Here is a 22,780-nt window from a genome sequence, read left to right as displayed (position 1 = left end):
TTTTATTACCTTATTTTTATTCTATTTACATAGACCGCGGGTCCCCTTGCATGGAATTCGCCATGTTGTTTCTACAGTAGCCCTAAACGGACAAACTGCTCTACAGAGTGCGTTTCGTAAATACGTTGTCTCCTTCGGCAAAGAAGCGAAAACTTGATGACCTGTTAGTTCTGTTTCAGGCACCGAAGTGCTTCGAAAGGGAAGGGTAGAGTGAGCCGTTGGTTGCAAATTGGAAACCATCTACGCTAGATGCCGCTAAATCCCACTGGACCTTTAAGGGAGTATTCCTCAATATGTACAGTAGCTCCTCACTGCAGAACGCGAGATCCAGCGGACGAGGTTGGATCCAGATCCAGTCTCCTTCCACTGCATTTTGATTGGTTGACACTGGAACCAGTCTCCTCCCACTGCATCTGATTAATCGACATACTCCTGTAGCAGCTTCGCCATCATTTTCGCATTGAGTCGTAACTAAAGTTATTCTTTTGATGGTAAAACAGACTTGCTGAAGACAAACTTCATTTATTAACGTATTTTTAATAACACATTTTATAAGATTTAGGTTTAGGGTAAGGGTTTGGGTTAAAATATATTTAACTGTGATCATTACTTACAGGTGTACACTGCATTATGAATCTATCTTGACTACATTATTAATCAAATGTAGATGTACATTGTAAGAGCAAACCTTAGTGACCACGGGTTGCAACTTACTCTCCAAATTGCGGCTAACTATATAAAGTGGGAGGAGTTGAATCTGGATCCAACCTTGCCCCCTGGATCTTGTGTTCTGCAGTGAGGACCATCTCAATATGTATGCAAGTTTGCTGTAGTTAGATCCCTGTGCCTACCTGGAAATAGGTAAACTGTGAGTGGTAGAGATCGGGGTAGATGTGTAGGGTGGTGCCCACTACCAGCAGCAACTCAAACTTGTGTAGAGAGGAACTGATGTAACCGGTAAAACCAAAGCACCCGATCTTCAGCAGAGCCTCCAAATCAAACAGAACAGTGAAGGCGACCTGAAGACAGTGGAAAGAGCCAATGAGATTTATGACGTATACATGATAATGGAGAGCTTTGTCTCAAGAACCACTCCTTTTTGCATAAGGAAACATAAGCACATGTATAATGAAACATTCATATAGGAATGTGCTGAGGGACCATGTCTCTTCACAATAACCTCTGATTAATAAGATATCTAGAAGGAAACTAATTACTAAAATGGAAGTAATGGTGACGTACTGAGATGCATATAGGAACAGGATTTTCCAAAGATAGATAAAATTAGCTTTTCCCCAGTTCCATTTGGACCATTCCAAATAAAAAGCAGTGTGGATTAATGATGAGATGGATCGGTCTGTGAATATGTGGGGTGCCTCTTCCTCCTTATCTCTGTCTTTCAGCTTGGAGTGGGCGGGTGGCCACACTCCTCTATCTGTCTTTGTTCCCACAGTGCCACCTTCATACTGATTGCCGAGGCTGTGCGTGGCAAACGGGATACATAGGCTATACACACACACATGCGTTCCCAACTGGCTCTCGCTAAAATGGAGTGTTGCCCATAAGCTGTTTGTGCCCACATTGTCACTCGATTGATTTAATCTCAGTGTTTTAAGGTGAAGGAAAGTAACAATGATATGCTAATCTGATCTGCTGATGCATTTCAGTGTAATCACAGTCCAAGAATTTTTTTGCCCAATTTTACAATTTGAGATAAGAGTTTGAAATCATATCTATTAAAACTAATAACCTTTGCCAAAAGGCAGAAAATCTATCCCAAATTATTAAACAAGTAACCTGAATTAGGAATATGACACGGTTGTGTACATGTATGCATTGTGAATTGTAGCATATTGACACTACAACGTGGAATATGATATTTGCCACTGGGGGTGACACCGAATAGTCGAAGATTCGATGCTTCGATAGGAGGAGCCTGATTCGACTACCAATCTCATAATCGAATATTCGCAGAGGTGTTATGCAGTGGGGATCATGCCATTTTGGTAAAATGGGCAGATAGTGTAGCAGACAGGCATGCACTGCGCCACCAAAAATATTATTTAAAATTTTTAAGAAATGGGACATTTTTAGGGTTGGGTACCGAAACCCCCAGCGCACATGAGCGAGAGGTCTGGCTATGACCCAGCGCAGGATCGCGTCTCTCTGCGTCTTCAGTGCTGTGAGACCTGTAAAGAGAAGCAGCATGTTCCGCACGCACCCGCAGATGACTCGCAAATGAATGTGTACACCCAGAGCCGGCCCTCCCTATAAGCGAACTAAGCGGCTACTTAGGGCCTCGCCGCCACTTGGGGGCCCCCAAGAGCACATGAAATTACAGCTTTTTTGTGATATATTCACGACACACATCCATTTTCTTATTTAGGGCCATACCCACTATTTTTTCTGTGGTGTGTGTCAAAATTTGTGAAATTACTAACTAAACGCAACATGGCAATATCAAAATTAGTGAGGTGGTCAATCAAATGAAAGGAGGTGGGAGTTACTGGTTACAGAGCCGAGCAGCGACCAATCAAATGAAAGAAGACGGAGCTACTGTCACGTCTTCAGCTGTTTAGCAAGACGCTTCTGTTTTAAATTTGAAAGAGTGCTGTGCAACACACGACATACTAAGTAACCAAGTAATGTTTTAGTAAGTGACTAAAAACATTTAATATTTGACAACTGTTTAGTGTTTAACTATAGAAATGTTGAACATCCGACAGTATTCCCTGATGCAAATGACAAAATGCTTATTTAGATTAAAAATATGTTATTTACGTGATTCATGTAATTTATAATTATCTGTCAATTCAGCGTTTTATTTTGGATAAGACTAAAGATTAAATCATCATCAAGGGCTGTATGGCTTTAAAAGGGTGTTTATAGGTTGTGGTTAAAATAAAATTTAAATGATTTTTAAAAAGAAATCTTTGCAAATAGTTAAATGCATTGAACAATAAATTCCACAACCTTTGTATGGTCTGTGCTCAAAATTTAAAGGGACAGTTCACCTAAAATTGGATGTAATGAAATTATCAAATGTTTTGACAATCACAATACACTTGTAATGCAAGGTTTATGTGTTTTGGTTTTTATGACATTCCTACATCCCAAACACAGCTACAACTAATAGAATTGGGTGTGTTAGGTTTAAAGTGTGCGTGCAAATAATCAAAAATTGACAATAGTAGATTGTATTGGGGGCACAGGGGGACCCCCAAATAAAATTCTGCTTGGAGCCCCATAAAGGCTTGAGCCGGCCCTGTGTACACCGTAACATTTGTCACTTACTGAATCTTTGGGCATATAAATATGAATTAACACTTTGTCTGTAAATGCACGTAGTTTGTTACTTAAACTGCGCTGCATGATACAAAAAAATAAAGTAATATAACATAAATCACAGCATAGTATAGCAAGCATGGCGCAGACTTTCGGAACTTGTCATTCTCTGCACTGAAAGCAAGCGTGCGCAGGAAAAAAGGTGAAAGGGACTTTTTGACTGTTTAAATGGTAAGATGCTTTATTGCATTCCTCCTTTGCATGCGGTAAATAAAGTAACTTTATTGGTAGTTCATTGGTAATGAACGTGTTGTATTCCCGTTTGTAAAAAATAATAAAATTATTGAGTAGTTTAAAAAATAGTTTTGAGGCGAGATCTGGTCTAGTAAGTGGCACAGCATTGTTACGTTATGTTTAAGGGAAATGTCCATTAATTTTACTATTTGTGGCTTTTGTCTTGAATATACAGTATGTTCCCCTGCCATTTTTCAGACATTTTACCTAAACACATTTATTTTGCACATTGTGACTTGAATCTGGCTTATTTCGTTTTTTTATTTATTTTTTATTTATAAAGGTATATCCTTTTTAACCACCTGGTGTCGTCCCCACATGCACGCACACGCACACACACACACACACACACACACACACACACATAGTGTGATTCGACTATCAGTCGACTATAGGCACGACATGACAATTCTGATTCGACTATGTAAATCCTAAGTCGAGGACACCCCTATTCACCACATAATTCAAATTATGCAGCACCCCATGACATCGAGAGACTTTGACAGGTCTTACCTCAGCCAGGTAGAGCTCATCATTGATGAGTTTATGGTTCTCTCCCTTGTGGTAGTTGCTAGCAGCTACGATCACATCAACAGCCACCATACTGAGGATGAATATGTGGAAAACCGAAGAACGCATCAGTTGCTGTGGAGAAAAGGAAAAAGATTGACTGAGATGCACACAACAAGCATGTTGCTGTAGGACACTTGGAAACTCCAGCTAGAATCGAGCTTGGGATCTGTTGCCAGTTGAGTTTACAATCTCCCGTTCTAAATATTAATGAAGGTAATAAAAGTAAATTCTCAGAGATATGTAAGGTCCCTTATGACCAAGCCGACTGTCCTTCTTTCTCATAATGAGTGTAGCTGCACTAAAGAACATTATTTCCAATTCATTCTGCACTTCTTTATAATGGAAGCTTTTAAACGCAGGGTTAGGCCGAGACAACTAAATGAGCCCTTACTGTCTGAGCCCTCAGCAGAGCAAATGAATACAATCTCAGGCCCATTACAGACAGTCTCCTCAACTCGAGCAGGACGATGAGTTCGGAAAGACTTAATTTAAGCCCAGACTGAGCCACCTGTCTGCTGGCTATGAAATCTGTCTCTGCTTCATATTTGTGGATGGTATTGGTTGGAGGTATTAAAGTTAGCTGCAATATTGGTTGGAATATAATGGGAGGCATTTGATAGGAATATTTTTAAATATTATTAAATCTAAGCTGCATTGTATAGTTTTATAAGAACATTTCCTTCCACAGAACACAATATCTGGAACAAATATATCAATGGCATTAAAATATGCCTATAAAGCAGAACCATTTTTGCATGTGAAAAAATGTGTGAAGTATAAGAGTTAAAGGGAGAGATCACCCAAAACAAAAAAATCTGTCTCCATTTACATTTACATTTATGCATTTGGCAGACGCTTTTATCCAAAGCGACTTACATTGCATTATCCTATACATTTGTTTCTAAGTATATGCAATCCCCTGGGATCGAACCCACAAACCCTGGCGTTGTCAGCGCCATGCTCTTACCACTGAGCTACAAGAAAGCTACTCCCAGTTCTCCCAGAGTTGTTCTAAATTTGTATCAATTTCTTTGTTTGGAAAAATTACAATGGTAGTCAAAAGTGCCCGAAAACAATTTGCATCTTCTTTTGTGTTCAACAAAACAGAAATTTACAAAGACATATTTTCAACTATGGTAGTCAATGCTGGCCATAAAAACCGGTTCAAAGAAATGTATACAGATTTGAAACAACTCAGGAGTGAGTAAATGAAGACAGAATTTTTATTTTTTGGTGAACTGTCCCTTTAAGATGGCTAATCATTCGCAGGTTTAAGGTTGAAATTACACCATTTTGACACTTTTTTTGGCTCAACCAATGACATGAGTTTGGACACAGAATACTATTAGGGAAGATCTAGTACCAATTCTCTCAAAAAAAGGTTTCATAGACCTTTTCAAAATCAATAAACCCTGAGCTCGGATGTTGCTTCAGACTAAAACCTGTTTAATTGCAGAATTCCTAGTAAAGTAAACTTACAACACATCCAAAATCCTGAAAGAGATCCACCAGTAAAAGTCATTGTTACCATGGAAACAGGAATCGTGAGAACAAAGCCCACAACCCATTCACATGAAGCATTTTGAAAGCTGCGCTGCAATAGAATCCGTACATGTTCAAACATCATATATTTAGGATTCATCTTGAAACTGACTGATTTGCTTTGACTTAAAAAGACTGACAAAACAATACATGGAAACAAATAAATGGAACCCAGGCCTCTTGGAAGTGGGTTGCTATTGTGTCTGTTTACTTGTTATAGAAAATGACACACTTCAACTTTAAATGAATGGACACGTGGAAAAATAGCTAACAGTCATCGCAATCGCAACAGTGGGCCATTTTTGTCAGTATAATGGCTCAGAGCTGTCAGTAATTTAGCATCCAAGAAATCACATCTTGGGTGCATTAATGTGTTACAAAACAAAGGGAAGACACACCAAGAAGATGCAGATAAAATGCTGCATGTACACTTGGCAGGCCAACTACAAGAACACAGCTTGTGGGTGGGTGGAACATCTCGATCGAGCTGAAGTGAGAGGAAATGCAAGAGAAAAAGAGAGGAAGAGAACCTACTGAAGAAAACAGAGAAGCTGCCATAAGTCAATAGCAATTATGTAAATGTGATCAAACTTCTTTTCAGAGAAAGGGAGGGAAACCGCTCTGCTATATCAAAGCAGAACTCTACCTTGCTTAGTTGAGATAGTACTGACACTATAATTTTACCAAAGTGCATGTATGAGTATACTACTATATTTTATTACCTTATAATCAAAAATATCTCCTTGCAAGATCTGTTTTTGCTCTCCACTTTTTTTTTTACATCCGTCACCATATGCATATTGCAAAAGACATCTAAAAGGAAGAAAATAAGAAATAGGCTATTAAGGACAGAGGTTAAAGACGCACAGTCTGTGGCAGGGTTGGTGGGCAAAGACGCAAGAAAAAGACATTCCCCAGGCACAGCAGCCAGACTGAGCCACATGTGGAACAACGCAGCCCCGCGCCACACAAAAACAACCTTCACAGCAAAGCTCGTCTTTGATAAGACAATGGCAATAAGGGCATAGGAGTAAAGATTATGTGGGAACAGATTTCTCCTTTCTTTGTATCCTCGGGCTATCCATCTGCCCAGAGAGATATATCGACTACAGTTCCTTAGACGTGTGTATGTTGTAAACAGAAACTAGCAGCTTTTGTAATTGGCAATGAAAAACCTGCTAGCACACTGTCCCACCACAACACAGTATAATACTTCAGAAAAGAGTCAAGAGAAGATTTGCCAAAATAGTGGAGGATCTATTGACAGAAATGCAATATAATTTACATAACTTGTCTTGTAGAGATGTATAAAGACCTTACATAATGAAGTGTTATGTTTTTATGACCTTACACTCTTAAAAATGAAGGTGCTTCACAACGCCATAGGAGAACCTTTTTTGTCTACATGGTTCCATAAAGAACCTTTGAAGATTGAGTATCATGCTATGTCATGCATTCTGACTTCTTTACACTGTTAAACGTGCTGGCTTCTCATGCTTAACATGGTCAACTTGATAAAAAACGAGTTGGATGTATGACGTAGTATTTCTGTACTTGATACACTCCCCCAGCACACCAACTTGTTTCGGAAAGTTTTTTATAATTCTGGATCCCTGTGTCATCAAAGGGATCCTATTACTTTTATTGGCCATTCTCCCGGAAAAGCACGGCAAGGCGAAAGAAAGAGCCCGCCCACTAGCCAACCGACGAGCGATCCCTGCTTACCATCAAGATTATCTGTGCTGCTCGTTACTCTTGCGATAATGAAGTTTAGGTGTGTCTGTTTGTTCACGGCATTTCAGTGATGAATGTTATATAAACGGTGGATATAACGCGGGATTTGGTGATTGTTTGAAACTGATAGATGGCGTGGTCCCAGTGCTAAAAGATGCCGGACATGAACTGCATGTGGTAAGTCAAACTAAGTCATTTGTCTGTATTTTGTTGGCAATTGGCGTGTACGTGCATAATGTAAAAAACACGAAGGGATTAATGTGATGATGTGTTGCTCGTGCTGAAGTTCCCTCCCACTCTTCCCACTAGTCCCACCTCTAGCATCTTGTGTTTTTCCGGAAATAATCGTACAGCTGTATCTCTCTTTTATAAATTTGATCAAACTAAATACTCTTCGAAGATACGACGAATGCAACATTACTGTACAGGTACTCAAGATTAATATGAGATTGGCAGAAACTGCGTGTGTAACCCGATCTATAAAGAACCTTTGACTGAATGGTTCTTTGTGGAACCAAAAATGGTTCCTCTATGGCATCGCCGTAGAAAACCTTTTAAGTATCTTTATTTTTAAGAATGAGCTATTTCTATCTACATACACCGCGGGACCCCTTGCATGAAATTGGTCATGTAGTTTCTACAGTAGCCCTAAACGGATGTTTCGTAAATACGTTTTCTCCTTCGGCAAAGAAGTGAAATGGTGACAACATCTTAGTCCTGTGTCAGCCACCGTAGCGCTTTGAAAGGGAGAGGTGGACTGAGCCATTGGTTGCAATTCGCGACCTCACCACTAGATATCCGTAAATTTCATACACTAGACCTTATTATTCATTTTTTTATAGTTTGGAATAGCGAATGATAAAGAAAGCATTCAAAACAAAATACATCTGGTCTATTGTGGGCTAATGTGGCAAGGATACTTTTTTTCTGTTTCTTTCCTTTCATGTGCGTTCGTGTCTGTGCGTGCGTGCGTGTCCGTGTGTGTCTATGTCTATGTGTGTTAGTACGTGCGCATATTGTGTGTGTGTGGAGTGTTTTGTATGTGGGTATGTCTGTCTTCTGTGTTTTCACCTTTTTCTTTTTTTTACAGGTATAACTTTAATTGTTTTGCTTATAGTCAATATGTCTCTGTAATACAGCTGCTTTGTAACAATGAAAATTGTAAAAAGTGCCATATAAATAAAGATGAGTTGAGTGCTACAGATGTGCTGTTGAATCTGCAAGTTTAAAAATGAAAGCCATAAAGAACTGCTAGAACACCAGGAAATGTAGCTGGAATCCTGTATCCCCAGGGAGAACGATGAGGACAGGATCGGTCTCGTCTGTCTGCTCCTCCGGTCTGGGATCACAACTTCAATATCTCAAAGCAGCCTCTATGACTAATATGGGACTTGACAAAGCATTTTGACATTTTCAGCTCCTCAATGTTAGTTTCCCTTGGGCGTTTTGTGTGAACGGAGACTAAAAGATGACTGTCTCAAGGCCCTTGACTTCACCCCAAAATGCTCTTACAGTATGTTCTTATCTTGTGCTCTAAAAGCTTGATAGTGGCTCATGTAACATCTTTTCAACAAGCACGTCTAGAAGAACCCATTTCACTTGTACTGTATGCAGAACATAAATACAGCCCTGTCAAAGCACACACAGGGTTTGGTGGCCTACTTATTCTGATGTCACTGGTGGCGCACAAATGCATACCAAAGCTGTCACAATCGATTGAATAATAACCTTTGTGAGGGCGAGATGTACCCCTCTCTCTCTTTCTCAATTTCAGAGCATTTGATGCAGTCCAATTTGTATCTTCTTCACAACAGACATTGAGAGCATCTTGTTACTGTTCCTCTATGTGTTTGAAACTTCAGGCTTTACACCTGTCAGCTGACACGCAATTAGTGTTCTTTACAACAAGGTGCCTGTCATGCTCCGTCACTTCTGTGCTGTATCAAAGCAAACTTGACTCGAAAGAGAACGGCATTTCTTTATCCTTCATGGTGCATCACTGGCGTTTGACCAAACATTTACTGACTCTTAAAGGTAGAGTGCACCTAAAAATAAAGATCAGGCTGTTACTCGTCATTTCTTCCTCATATTATTCGATGGCTCTACACAGTCTTTGTTTTTTTTATATTTTTTATATTTGTATATATATATATATATATATATATATTATCTCATTCTTAATTTTGTCAAAAGCCTAACCAGGGACTCCAAATCAGCCTTTGGCTAGAAGCCTGTATGTGGAACATTGGCTGCTTGAAATTGTAGCAGTGCTTTTCTGCATCGTTTTCCTTTTAAATAAACAAATAGCCTTTTTTCCATAAAACACAAAAAGAGATTTGAGGAAGAATGCTCTTTTCATACAATAAGTGTAATGTGCTTTACTATTAAAATATTTTGAAGAATGCTGCTAACCGAATGGCGGTGCCCTTTGACTTGCATTGGTTTTGTGTCCATACAATAGAAGTCAATGGGTACAGCCATTGTTCAGTCACCAACGTTCTTCAAAATATATATTTTTTTGTGTGTTCTGCAGAAGAAAGATAGTCGTACAGGTTTGAAATGACAAGATGTCGAGTAAATGGTGACAGAATTTTCTTTTTTGGGTCAACTATCACTTTAAAGCTGCAATAAGTAACTTTTGCCACTATATTGCCATGTTTGAAACATAAAATTGCATGTTACTTTATGTACTTATTGTTGCATAGGTTGAAGTCAAATGCTGTCAAACTGACATTTCCTGCAAACTTGCACCCAACAGCTCAAATTATGAATCAGTATATCACTGCTGTCTTTCTGAAACCTTTTATCTCCATATTTCATGATTTTTATTTTTTGCCATAAATCATTATTGTTAGTCACCCTTTATGTTTGTCACTGGGATGCAAATATCTAACCATGAAAAAAAAGCTTGTCAACATTGACAACACAGTATGCAATCATTGAAAAAATCATTGTTTTTCCCATTTTCCGGAAAAACAGCAAATTTGGACATACAATGTTTCAGAAGGGCAGCAATGATATACTTAAGTTATCAGCATTCAACATTTGTATGTACTTGATCAATAACTGATTTTTATTTAACAGCTTTTAAAAACTTGACTGCACACTTTCATCCACCTTCTATTGTCTACACTCACTAGCAAAGACAATGAAACAAACATACTGTACATGTTCAACAACCCAAATTCGTTTACGGAAGTCGTGCCACTCGGCGGCCATGTTTGCAACGCCTCTGAGCAGTTATTTACATCATAGCGAGTCAACAGTCCTATCCCTTTGAATGGTGGAAGGCAGCTTTTTCTAAAATCTCTTGCAAAAATCACAATTAAATAGCATATTTCCGATCAATGATTAAACCTGATATGGACTGTACCATAACTTCGGTTTGCTAAGCTTAAATTGCGTTAAAAATCACCTTTTTAAAGGTCGCTTCAGCTACTGCGCATGTGCATCGTCAGTCTTTATCGAGTGGCGATTGGATTGTTCTACTGGAAGGTTGGGCTTTCTTTGCTAGAGTGGCCATATTCAGCGTTGCAATCCTCTCCATTCATTGTAATGCCAGTGGCGCATCTTGTTACTATATATTATCTTTGATGTAACTCAACGATGTAAGTCACAAGCAAACCAAGTGTTACAAAAGCACTTTCTGTGAGCTCTGCGGCACAACCCAACACACTTCCATCACTGTTTAATTAGGAAAAAGGAACAAAAATAGCTGGTGGGAGACAAGCGGTTTTCAAATCCCACTGCTTATCGAAGTTATTACTGGAGTGAGGTGATTCACGCTCTGTCTGGGGCCTGCTGGTTAATTAAAGCTGACTGTCCTCTTGAATTCTCCAGCCACCGTTCAAGCTGCTGAGGCCAGGTTAGAGATTAAAGCAGATTGAACCGTGAGCTCTACGGCTACGGCACACTGATGGCTGGGAGGAATGGGCCCCTTGGGAAAACTGAGTGTGGCAAGGTCATAGGTGGGGTAATGAAGGGTTCCTTTAAATAAATAACCTTGGCACGGGGGTGTAAAGGTTGCATACAGAAGCTGAGGTGTCTCCTCCATGGGTGGTAACTTGTGTTTAACAGGGTAATCAATCATGACATTTGGGGTTTACGACACAGACAAGCTGAGCGGGAAAGGACCTTTAGATATCGGAGGATCAAGGAACCGCTCTTTAGAAGATAGAGCTTTAATTCTACATGAAAATTATTGACTGAACATCTGGGCCTTCTTTTCTACATGAAACTCTCTTGGGAAAAACTGCATTTTAACATTGAAGAATCAGGTCGATACTTGACTTTTTGGGGCGGTCCCGGACAGAGATTATGTTAAATCAGAACAAAGCCTTAGTTAAATTAGGTAATTTAAGTAGTTTTTACAAACAAATGCAAGTTATGACAGCGTTAACATTTATTTTAGTCTGGCATTAGGCTAAAGACCTGTCTGGGAAACCACCCTTTTATGGTTTTAACTGCTTATATTAAAAACGAAAAAAATGATCTATTGCTTATGCTCAAAAGAGAAATTTAGCCCAAGATGTTAATATGAAAAATCTGCTTTATAATTTCTATAATTTGTATAATTTACAAATTTACACAATGTCCGAACCTGGCATGACTAAGTGATAATTGTACTGTATATTTAGTTTTGGTCCTACATAAAAACAAAATACAACCTAAACATGCCACTACCCAACAGTCACAGCCTGCTAAACTCGGGCCAATTTGGTATCTGTAAAGAAATATGCACACTCAACTGATTTTTATGATAATAAAGTAAAACTGCATACCCTTTATTGAAAAGGTCAGGATTTAAATTACAATGAAACATTTATTATTTTTGAGACTCTCATTTCTACAGTCTGAACAAAGTTATAAAAAGTTTAAAGTATAGGAGAAGCTAAAAACCTCAGACGAGAAAGGTCTGCCGGTTCAGCTTTCTTACGCAATGCATTAAAATATCTGTAATTATAACAAAGAAATACAAAGGCCTAATTAACACCAAGGTGGCCTTTAGAAAAGAGATTAAGCAGACCTCATTAACCATAACTATATTATGAAACATGACCAAAAAGATAAAAATCCCTACTTTCAGATTAAATATAATAGAAAGAACGAGCCTGTCCACACCAAAGAAGGATAAACAAGCAAATGTTGCTACACTGCTGAGTTATGAAGAAAAAAAACATTTACATTTTTTTTCAAAACACTTAAAGTCCCAGTGAACTGGAAGTTCAGATCGTTTATATGTCCGTATTTTGATTAAATGGAATTTCGAATGAGAAAACTGTTGTCTTTGTGATTTGATTAGATGTATAAAAACAGCCGTTGCATTTTGAATTGGATCTGGCAGCAGACTGACAGTTGAAGGGGAGGAGTTAACGGATGATCTGCCCAAGCCGTCTAACTCAAGATAGATAGTCATTACAGGAAGGAAGTGCATTTTCAGATTTTAACTAAAGATAATAAGGACACACAAATGTTAAAAAAAGAATGACCCACATTGATAAACTATGCGATATTTCATGAAAAAATAGGCATTGTAATGTTACAATTTATTCCAAATTTGTAACCATTCAGTGTCACGGCATAACACACACTGACCTTTTTTCTTTTACAACAGGAAGAAAACATACTCAAGCTTTCTATTTCTTTTTGTCTAGATCTAGGCTGTTTTTCATTTTTCTGCTAAGGCTTTTCAATCATAGTTCACAGACCACTGCGATGTGCTGAAAGCCATTGTGCTTGAAGTCTATGATGAACTTCACCTGTACCCACGTGCTGAGTTCTCTTCCTCGTTCACCTCCATCCTACCCCTTGTAACCTCTGCCTCTCTCTGAGAAAATACAATATGCCTTTACTTGATGGGATCACCTCATGGAAACCTGCCGTCTAAAATGTCATTAAATGCCAGCCTTTGATCTCAGCCTTTTTGAACCTAAATGTTTTTAAAGCTTTTTGCCATAGGCATATTTTTATAGTCATGTAAGAACAACATTCTATTTTTGATGATATCACTATCAACTCTTATGCCATGTTTGATGTATTAAACATGTCTATCAAAAAAAGCTGTTCTTTTATTCTTATTTTTTGAAAGCATAGAAATCTAAATACAACCCTACGTGAAATAAAATCATCATTCATAATAATCATTATTCATGAGTGGGTGTCTAGAAACATGTATGGTGTGTGTGTGCAAAACTGTGCTCAAAATGTGAAGTAAGAAAACATTGCTGTGTTCATACCCCAGTCTTTTAATACTCTGTCAGGATCATACCAGCTAGTTTGTGCGAAATCTAAATGTGGCTATTGTGCTCGGGCTGCCTACGGCACATTTCTTGCACTCCCACACAGCAGTGTGGCATTAGATGTGGCAGCGAGGCGATGCTGAGGGTGTGCTGACGGTCGGGGGCGTCAGTGCCATTAAATTGCATGTCTGGTACCTGGAGGCAGGCAGGCGCCCGGCCATGTGGTTTATTCACGTCCACCGCCACGAGCTGCCATCCTCCAGACGCGTCCTCGTGAAACATCTGCCACCAGGAGGAAATACATAAGAAAGAGACAGAAACAGAGAAAAGGAAAGGAGCGAGAGAAAGGGTGAAAAGTGTGAATGATTGATATTTTGTCATATTGCAAACAACAACTCTAGCAATGCCGACTAAATGCACATTTACAGACCTATAAATAAACAAATAGGAGGAAAAAGGAAGGTTCAAAATATACACAAATGAAACATCATTGGCATCAAAGACAATTAACGATCACATTATATTCAACAGAATTCTCTGAACACAGAAAGGCTTAAAGCACCGTCATATACACTTCATAAAGACGAGCAAGGTCATAAGAAATTGGCTTCATGATCCAGCGAGCATCTATTCACATTTCAGAATCTAAATGCACCATGACTTCACCATGACAGATACGAGGAGACAGTGTTGGGGACAGCAGGGACTAAAGGAGAGAGGCGACGCTACGGCAGGCACCTTGAATCTGCCAAACAACAGGCTACTTATAATCATACATACACAACCCAGGTAACTCTTTACCTGAAGCCTGCATCCACAATTTGTACTTTGCTTTCTTAATGTAAATCAAAGCATTTATTTAAAAAATATAATTGGAAGCACTAACAGTTTCAGTTATTCACCACCGAAATACAAGGATGCAGTGGGTGGCTGTCAGAGCATTTGCACAAGTATGAGGTTCCTAAGATATTCTTTTCTTAAGATATATTATTAACACATTGCTATGTGAATGCTAGGGTACTGAGGGTGTATTTTTACTGGCCCATGCCAAAAGATCCCACCCTAGTCTCTATGATAATTCTAGTCTGTAACAATGTCTAATGTCCCCCCTTAATGCAATTTTATCTTCACCCAAGCTAAAACCCTAAATAGGATGTTTTTTAAATGCACACCCCTCCCCTTTTGGGACACACCACACGATTTGAAGTTTTATTATTAGATTAATATACCCATTGCCCAAATGGGAAACAATAATAATAGTGATGCTTGCTGCACTGTTGGTTGTTCAATGTTTAATAATACATCTTAATACTTACAATCCATGCCTACACATGCAAAAAACTTTAAGACAGACTTCACAGAAAGTCTTATTGACAAATCACTATACAGCCAATGTTTTTTCAAAACAGATGTAAAACCATGTAGAAAATATGACTCAGTGTAGAGCTACTGGTTCTGATGGAACAGAATTAAAATAAACTAGTATGTGACAGAATGAGCTTTGGTGTGAGAATGCAGACCAAAGTCATATTTGATCACGATCTTACAGTAAAACACAGCATGCGTGCAATATATTTTTGCATTGGTCATTTATTCTTGTGCAGACACAGTCTAGTGAACGCATCTTTTGCGTATGGTTCTTTAAGCGTCTGTGATCTGTGACATCATGCAGTGAAAATCCGCCTGTGTCTGTTCCTAATGTGTGCCGCTGCTGTTCCACTTACGTGTGTCTGTCATCAGTTTAGAATAAAAGAAAACCATTAAAACCCAGGAGAAATGACAGTCATTAAGCTCACAATGCCCCTTCAGCTCTGATAGATTAAAAAGGTTACCTACATAAATAGATATTTAAAAAGTTTCCACTCATTGTCTCGTAATTATAACTTCATTCATGTGGTAATCTTCTTAAGGGGCCTTATTGAATTATAATTTTTTATAAGACCATCACAAAGGAATGGTGCAAGTTTTGGCAGAGTATCACCCCCCCCCAGGAGAGCCATATTTTCTTTCAATTTCTTTGAGATTAAAGGCATTATCCTGAGGTTTTGTGTGCCCAAAGAGCTAATTAGTATTTTTGTTTTTAATCAAAATCAGTTTTTAAGGTCACAACACAGTATAGTTTGTAAAGTTCTATGGGACAAAATTTTAGAACTTTAAACACTTATTATGTCTCTCATTTTAACCCTGGGTTAACATAATCCCTATTATATCTTCTATGTTTCACACTGTACGAATATTATCCTGGGTTAGTAATTAATCTTGAATAATCAAAGTTTGATATTTAATACTGTATATATTTAAAACCAAGGATGAATGTATTTATTTGCATATTTACAAGGATGATCGGACACATAAAGATAGCAACAAGGATACAAGCTGCCTTAATATCGGCTTGTTTTAAATATTTAAAAAAATGTGCATTTTTGCATCAACAAGTTTGCATCCCAGTTTGACATTTGTGATGTGACAAGCTTGTGAAAGTGGACAAAGCTAAACAATTATCCATAATAACACTGTTTAAATTAACTTTGAAATAAAAATCGTCATATTTAAAACAGGGCTGTCAAACGATTAATCGTGATTAATCGCATCTAGAATAAACGTTTGCGTTTACTTAATATACTGTATGTCTGTGTACTGTGCATATTTATTTTGTGTTTACAAACACATACACATACATTACATGCATATATTTAAGAATAATAATTAATAAACATTTATATATAACTTAGATTATTGGTAAATATAAATAAATCAGGGCTGGGCAAGTTAACGCGTTATTATCGCGTTAACGCATTAATTCATTCATGCAGACAATTATTTTATCATGCATTAAAGTCCGGGTAAAGAGAATTCTGAGAATTGTTTCTAAACACATTATAGATGTTAGAAATGTATTGCTGAAACACAGTACAAAGACTCAGTAGTACTGAATTGTGGAGTTAAACCGCTAAACAGTTTTTCACCAATTCTCTGTTCAGGATTTTTTGGGCGAGGCTAAAACGGGGGATTGATGACGCAATGGACCGTCCGAGCATGCATGGCCCCTCCCCTATCACTAGAGCACCTAGCATCAAGTGTCTGCTCAATGACGAGCTCAGGGTTGTAAGCACTCATGCACACACTTTCAGGCTCTCTCACGCTCTCGCTCTGCCCAACTAAACAAATCTCACGCCAAATAACAAGCAAATGGTAATGAAGACACGAGGAGAAAAACGCGAATGGAAGGAGGATCACTGCGCATTGACTCGCGCGTGTTTGAATTCAAATCCTCCCAAAAAACCTATTCACATAATTCACATATAGCCTACTGGGCTGGGGACCCCAGCGTTTGAGAGCAGATAGTCCTGCTTATTTTTCCAAGATTTTGATAAACTTATTTTATTTACTTGGACGTTTATTTCTCCACTTTATTGTCACTTTATAATGTCTATAATGTCACTTTACTCGGACTTTAATCATGCATTTTTTTTAAGTATCATTTTATTTCCAAAGTCCATTGCTCACTGGCTCTAAAACGTACAGACAAACCATGGGTCACAAAAGGGGTGGGATGTTGATCATTACTGGCTTGGGATGGACGTCACACAACGCGTCTCAACCAATGAGAGCATTTAAGGTTTACTGCTGAAGCGCGCACATGAACCAGGAACACCAGAAAGGCTCTCACTTGGTAGGCTTGTTCAACTTGATGCGGCGCCGCAAGATCCGACAAGCATATGACATCAAAGTACCGCGAGAGCCATTCCAAAAACCATAAAATGTTTAGTTTCGAATCACTCTCGCGGTACTTTGATGTCATACGCCTGTCGGATCTTGCGGCGCCACATCAAGTCGAACAAGCCTGGTGTTTCGAGTCTGACGTCATCACGCAGCCGTATTTTTTGGCAAGTTTAAGAATCAGAGGTAGTTTAAATAGTTAGGGTTAGGGTAAGGGTTTCATAAGACTCGAAACAGCAAGGATTTAGTCAAAACCATCAAGCCACGCCCACAGATCTGACTCGAAACACCAAGGATTGGGGAAAGGGACCGAACTCTTACATGGACATTTCATTTTAAATCTCTTCCAGACGGCGGAGTTGATAGAACAAACCACTCCATTTTGTCTCCCCTCCTTCAGCCATGTGCTTATCTATCAGTGCCCTCGCACCACAAAGACGTAATATGTGCGGGTGTGAAAGGCTTATTTAATGCTATTGATGAAAGAATACAAAAACTTAGATGTTTTTTTGGTATGACAGCTGAACTTCAAGGAATTTAAACAGGCGCATCATGTAAAACATGCATTCATAATATAGTGCAGCGCTTCGTATAACGATTGGCTCATAATCATAATGAATGAAGTACGCGGGGCTGATTTAAACACATATGAGCCGCTCTTGTGATACCATAAGCGAATTGGTCTGCGCACCACGCGCGTGAGGTTAAACACACCTTATCAACCTCAAACCGAACATTACGATGGATTCTATTGTGCTGAGAAAGATCGCTTTGTTTATGTTTTCTTAAAAGCAGTCACAGTGTAATGATGATAGCGTGCTCGGGTGCGGATTGTAATGTACAGTGTGAGCGCAGGTCAGCGGCGGAGTGGACAATCGCGCTCCGGCATGTTTCAGGGCACGCTAGAGATACAGGCTCTCCAATGCTTTAGTTTGTTCGTCTGTTAACTTATCAGAGATAAGTTACCACACAACAACTTTTCGGTATTACACCAGGCACAATCATCGTCATCATTACAAAGCGCTAAGGCCAAGCGCCTGACAAGGTCGCCACACGTTCGTTCGAATAAACGGATATGACGTTTTTTGTGGGCGTTCCTAGTAATGCAGACGCTCGTCCACACCCACTAATTAACATGTAATTTGCATGACCGTGAACAAGAAAAAAAAATGAAAACGAAAATGAAATAAAAGAGAAAATAAAATTTTACATTGAAAATCAAAGTTTACATTTTAATTTGAATTGTGTCAGTAGTATTGCGTGAACATTAATAAAACCTTTGTAAAAAATGTTTTTACAATTTATTTTTCACATTTGCCTTTTCATTTTCATATTGGCAGTCTTGCCTCGAGATTTTAGTGAAAATGAAATGTCAAATCACCAATTGTATTTTCTTTTTCAATTTGACAGGGACAACTCATTGTCAGTGTAAAAATGAAAATGAAAATAAAATAATTTCATTTTATTTTTCATTTTGGCACATATTGTGCACGCAGTTGTGTATAATGAAATTGCTAATCTGGTTTTCATTTTCATCGTTTAATTTATTTATTTAAATTTGGCAGGATTTGCCTCCCATAGAAAGAGAGTTCATGTATAAGCAATAAAATCAATCATTACATCAAACTAAACTGAATGTAAATGCCCTGGCAGTGGCAGATGGTTTTACATTTAATTCGATTACATTAATGTTTAAGTTGAGACTTACAAGAAATATTTTAAGTTAAAATTGTTAATGCTACTACGTATAGGAAATACTGTTGTAAAAAAGCACATTATTTGTTTAAAGTGTTTGCAAACCAAATCTTATTGCACTTTTGTTCATATAGCAGTACTTATAAAATAAAAGTGCACAATACACTACTTTTGAATTCATTATTGAATTTTACGCTTAACAATGTGATTAATCGCGATTAATCACAGAAAAGTCATGCAGTTTATGCGATTTAAAAAATGTGCCCAGCACTAAAATAAATACATCTAAATATTTCCTAAATACAGTATATATACATGCATGCATGTTTTTGTGTTTATAAACACAAAATGAATATGCACAGTACACAGACATTTTATTCTGGGTGCGATTAATTGCAATTAGTCATTTGAAATCACTAATTTTAAACAAACAACAAAACATCGTTGCAACATCGTCCAATTGCTTCCATTGTTTACCTCATTTATAAGTCGCTTTGGATAAAAGCGTCTGCTAAATGACTAAATGTAAATGCATTATTATTATTTAAAGGGAAATGTGTGATGAAAAAATGCCACTGTATGGTAGGCTTTTTTATCTCTTTTAATTTTAGGGTGAAATAAGACCCAGGTTTTTTCTTAAGACTGACCTCACTAAAGCAGTGTTCTGTACCCCTTCTACAGCCATAAGTCTTGAATAACGCTGGTCAGGTCAGTCCTGTGTTGCCAAAAATCGTGCCAGCTCCACTCATGCCAACCCTCAAGGCTCCGCTCCAAGACTGGCACTGGCATTCTGACTGGCACAGTCAGGAAGACACTATGCCTCAGTTCACACAATTACACTCACAACTTTTCACACCACGCCCCCACTCCAGATTTTCTGTGCATTTGCACCATTAGCTTGGTTAGTGTGAATTTCTCACTAAACACTAGGTGGGTGATGGTTGTATAAAATCAACAGGACAGGTTTCCTTACTGGAGATCTTTGCAGGCAAAAGACAGCAAGTTACATTAAGGGCTAGTTGATTTTATTTTCCCTCAGTTGATCAGTCACATCAAATCTAGGCCGAACAACAGAAATGCAAACACACACGCACAGTGTTTTTCTCTCTATTTTGGTCTCCTGTCTTTTCAGCCACGTTCCTCTATGACTCACCCTCGAGTCTGCCAGCCGCCCAATCAAATCTCTAGGTGGTTCGGGAGCCCCCACCTGACAAGCAGCCAAATAAATGTAAAAACAGCTTGCTGTCGGGTGTCTCCTGCCTGCTGAAGCCAGGGAAGCCAGACTCCAGGGAATAATGAAATGAATTCCCTTAGATGTGTACTGTACATTGGTGCGTTTCGTACAAGGCTTAATATAAAAAAAATTATATTTAAGTTTATTCTGTCTTTTTACATTTTAATATAAGTGATCAAAGTGTGTGTGGATGTGCATATATGTGCATCTCTGCATACCTGTGTAGTGGCTGTTGATGTGGTGTTGCTCCGGGACCCCCACATTTGCTGAAACTGCACCCTGATTTCAGCAAAGGTTTCTATGATCACAGCGATGAACACGTTCTAGGAACACAGTGGTGAAAAAATCAAATGAATGAAAGCTCACAAAATGTTGATTTCATTCTATTCATTTTATTCCCCCCCCCTCAAAATTTTGTGCTTCACAACATCATTTCATTTTTCGTGACCCTTTTCCGGCCTCTCTATGATTGAATTAAACAGGTAATTTCCTTGCTGCTGTTCGTGATTTCTATGTAAAATCCCTCTTTGCATGTGAAATGCTTAACAGCACTTTTGCAGCGCTCGCGATCCATGTTTGCGGTCTGGTCCAATACAGTTTGTGCTAAAATATGTCAAACTTACTGACGTTGGGATTCTTGAAAAGGATATGCAGGTGCTCCACACAGTCAGAAACAGCACAAGGTTTGGAGGACTTTCCCTTTATTTGACTATATTTAGTTCTTATAAGGAGTTCCCACGTTTTGAAGAGAATACAATTATTTTTCTACCTTGACCAGCCATGCGAGAAAGAAGATGAGTGTGATGAAGTAGAAATATGAGCGCCAGCGTGGGAAGCTGTCGATAGCTCGATACATGATGAACACCCAGCCCTCTTGAGACGCGGCCTCATATACCGTGAATATACTGGTGCCTGCAAGAGGAGAGGTCAGACAGGGACATGACGTGGGTGAGAGCAAGGCGAAAGCATGTGTGAGATGTTCTTCTGCCCTAGAGTGGTCTGACTGGGCACTCAGGCACAAAAATTCAGACATAAACACAGTCTTGGCATTAGTGAACCTTGTCAGGTGCTTCCTATTACTCAGCTATGGGCTTCTTTCTCCAAGCCTCTGAATATAATAGTAATCCTTATCTCTGAAGCTCTGTTCAATTCTTTGGATCAATGTTGCTGCAGCATGTAATAATATCTATACAGTATAAAAGGAACCGTCTACAGTAAATGCTGAACTAAATACAGTAAATACACAACCAAGGACATGTTGCTTAATAGCTACACTGTATAATAAATAAATTAGTGTTGTCAAAAGTACCGGTACTTCGGGTCCAAGTCGGTACCTAAAAATAAAAAAAGTTGTCGGTACCACCGCCGTCCCGGGTCAACCGGGTACTGATGCTCTGTCTGACAGGTTGTCAGTCGGAAACTTTTCATAGACGCAATAAAACGTGATAAGCGCGGCTCCGATCCACAAGAGATGCGCGCAGAAATACTTCAGATTAAAGTCATATCACGAAGAAAACAAACAGAGTTTTGTGGTGAAAGGAGGAAGCATCCGGATTTAAGTAACAATTCAAGCGGTAAGTTTCAAATTCTGTTCGCGTTTGCATTATGAATGTTGTAGCATATGTTAAATTAAAGGTTACATTAAATTAAACGTCCCTGTTTGCATGTTAATTTGTTAGCGCCAATGCTAATCCAGTCAAGTGTCCTTATTAACCATTTAATGCTTTTATTACTGTAATGGAGTTAAATAAATGGGAGGACAGGGTGGGGTTTACAGTACCTATTTTATTTATGCCTATCTGAAATCTATGTGCTAGAAAACTTTCATACTAACTGTATGACTAGCAATGTGTATGTCTTGGATAGATAACTCTATTAGGTTTAAAAAGCCACATTTAAACTAAATAAAAATATATTTGTTGCATTTATTATTTTAATATACAGTTACCTTAATGTAAGTAATCTTGTGTAAATGCAGTATAAAAACTGAGGTTTGTTTTAATATTGCATATGCATGTTTGTTCAGTCAGTTGACTTTCTGAAGTTTATTCTATTTGTCTTTTACAGCAGCAGACTGAGTAGGATGTTCATCAGCATCAGCAGTGAGCACACAACAGTTTCAGCAACAATTAACTTATACTTCATGTATACAGAATGGCATTGCTTTCTATACATTTATGTTAACAATGAGCTTTATTAATAAAATTGTGTTTCAATTAGCATGTACTGGTGTTTTGCTTTGGGACCGAAATTGGTACCGAGAACCGTGGAATTTTACTGGTATTGGTACCGACTACTGAAATTTTGGTACCGTGACAACACTAAAATAAATAAATACATTTGAAATAAAATTGCTCTTTAACCATTAAAAAGTGGTATTTTTTTCAAAGAGCTAAGTGGGTTTTAAGTGATATGAGGGTGAGTACATAAAATAATTATTCATTTTCATGTGCAGTATTGCTTT

The 22,780-nt window shown here is 38.4% G+C and overlaps 1 protein-coding gene across 4 annotated transcripts in view; it reads right to left on the bottom strand.

Moving 5' to 3' along the window:
* The window catches only part of nalcn (sodium leak channel, non-selective), a 79,307-nt gene that overhangs the window by 44,048 nt on the left and 12,479 nt on the right, over positions 1 to 22,780 (bottom strand). For all 4 annotated transcript variants that reach the window (XM_057335752.1, XM_057335751.1, XM_057335749.1 and 1 more), the window contains 5 exons: positions 21,086 to 21,228; positions 20,535 to 20,639; positions 13,863 to 13,949; positions 4,093 to 4,224; positions 852 to 1,019 (listed from right to left, as the gene is read on the bottom strand). In XM_057335752.1, coding sequence (XP_057191735.1) covers positions 852 to 1,019; positions 4,093 to 4,224; positions 13,863 to 13,949; positions 20,535 to 20,639; positions 21,086 to 21,228 — 635 coding nt within the window. The remainder of the gene's footprint in view (positions 1 to 851; positions 1,020 to 4,092; positions 4,225 to 13,862; positions 13,950 to 20,534; positions 20,640 to 21,085; positions 21,229 to 22,780) is intronic.

The sequence above is a fragment of the Triplophysa rosa genome, linkage group LG6 (assembly GCF_024868665.1).
Source record: "Triplophysa rosa linkage group LG6, Trosa_1v2, whole genome shotgun sequence".
NCBI lineage: Eukaryota > Metazoa > Chordata > Actinopteri > Cypriniformes > Nemacheilidae > Triplophysa > Triplophysa rosa.
This window is presented reverse-complemented; position numbering and strand designations above follow the sequence as displayed.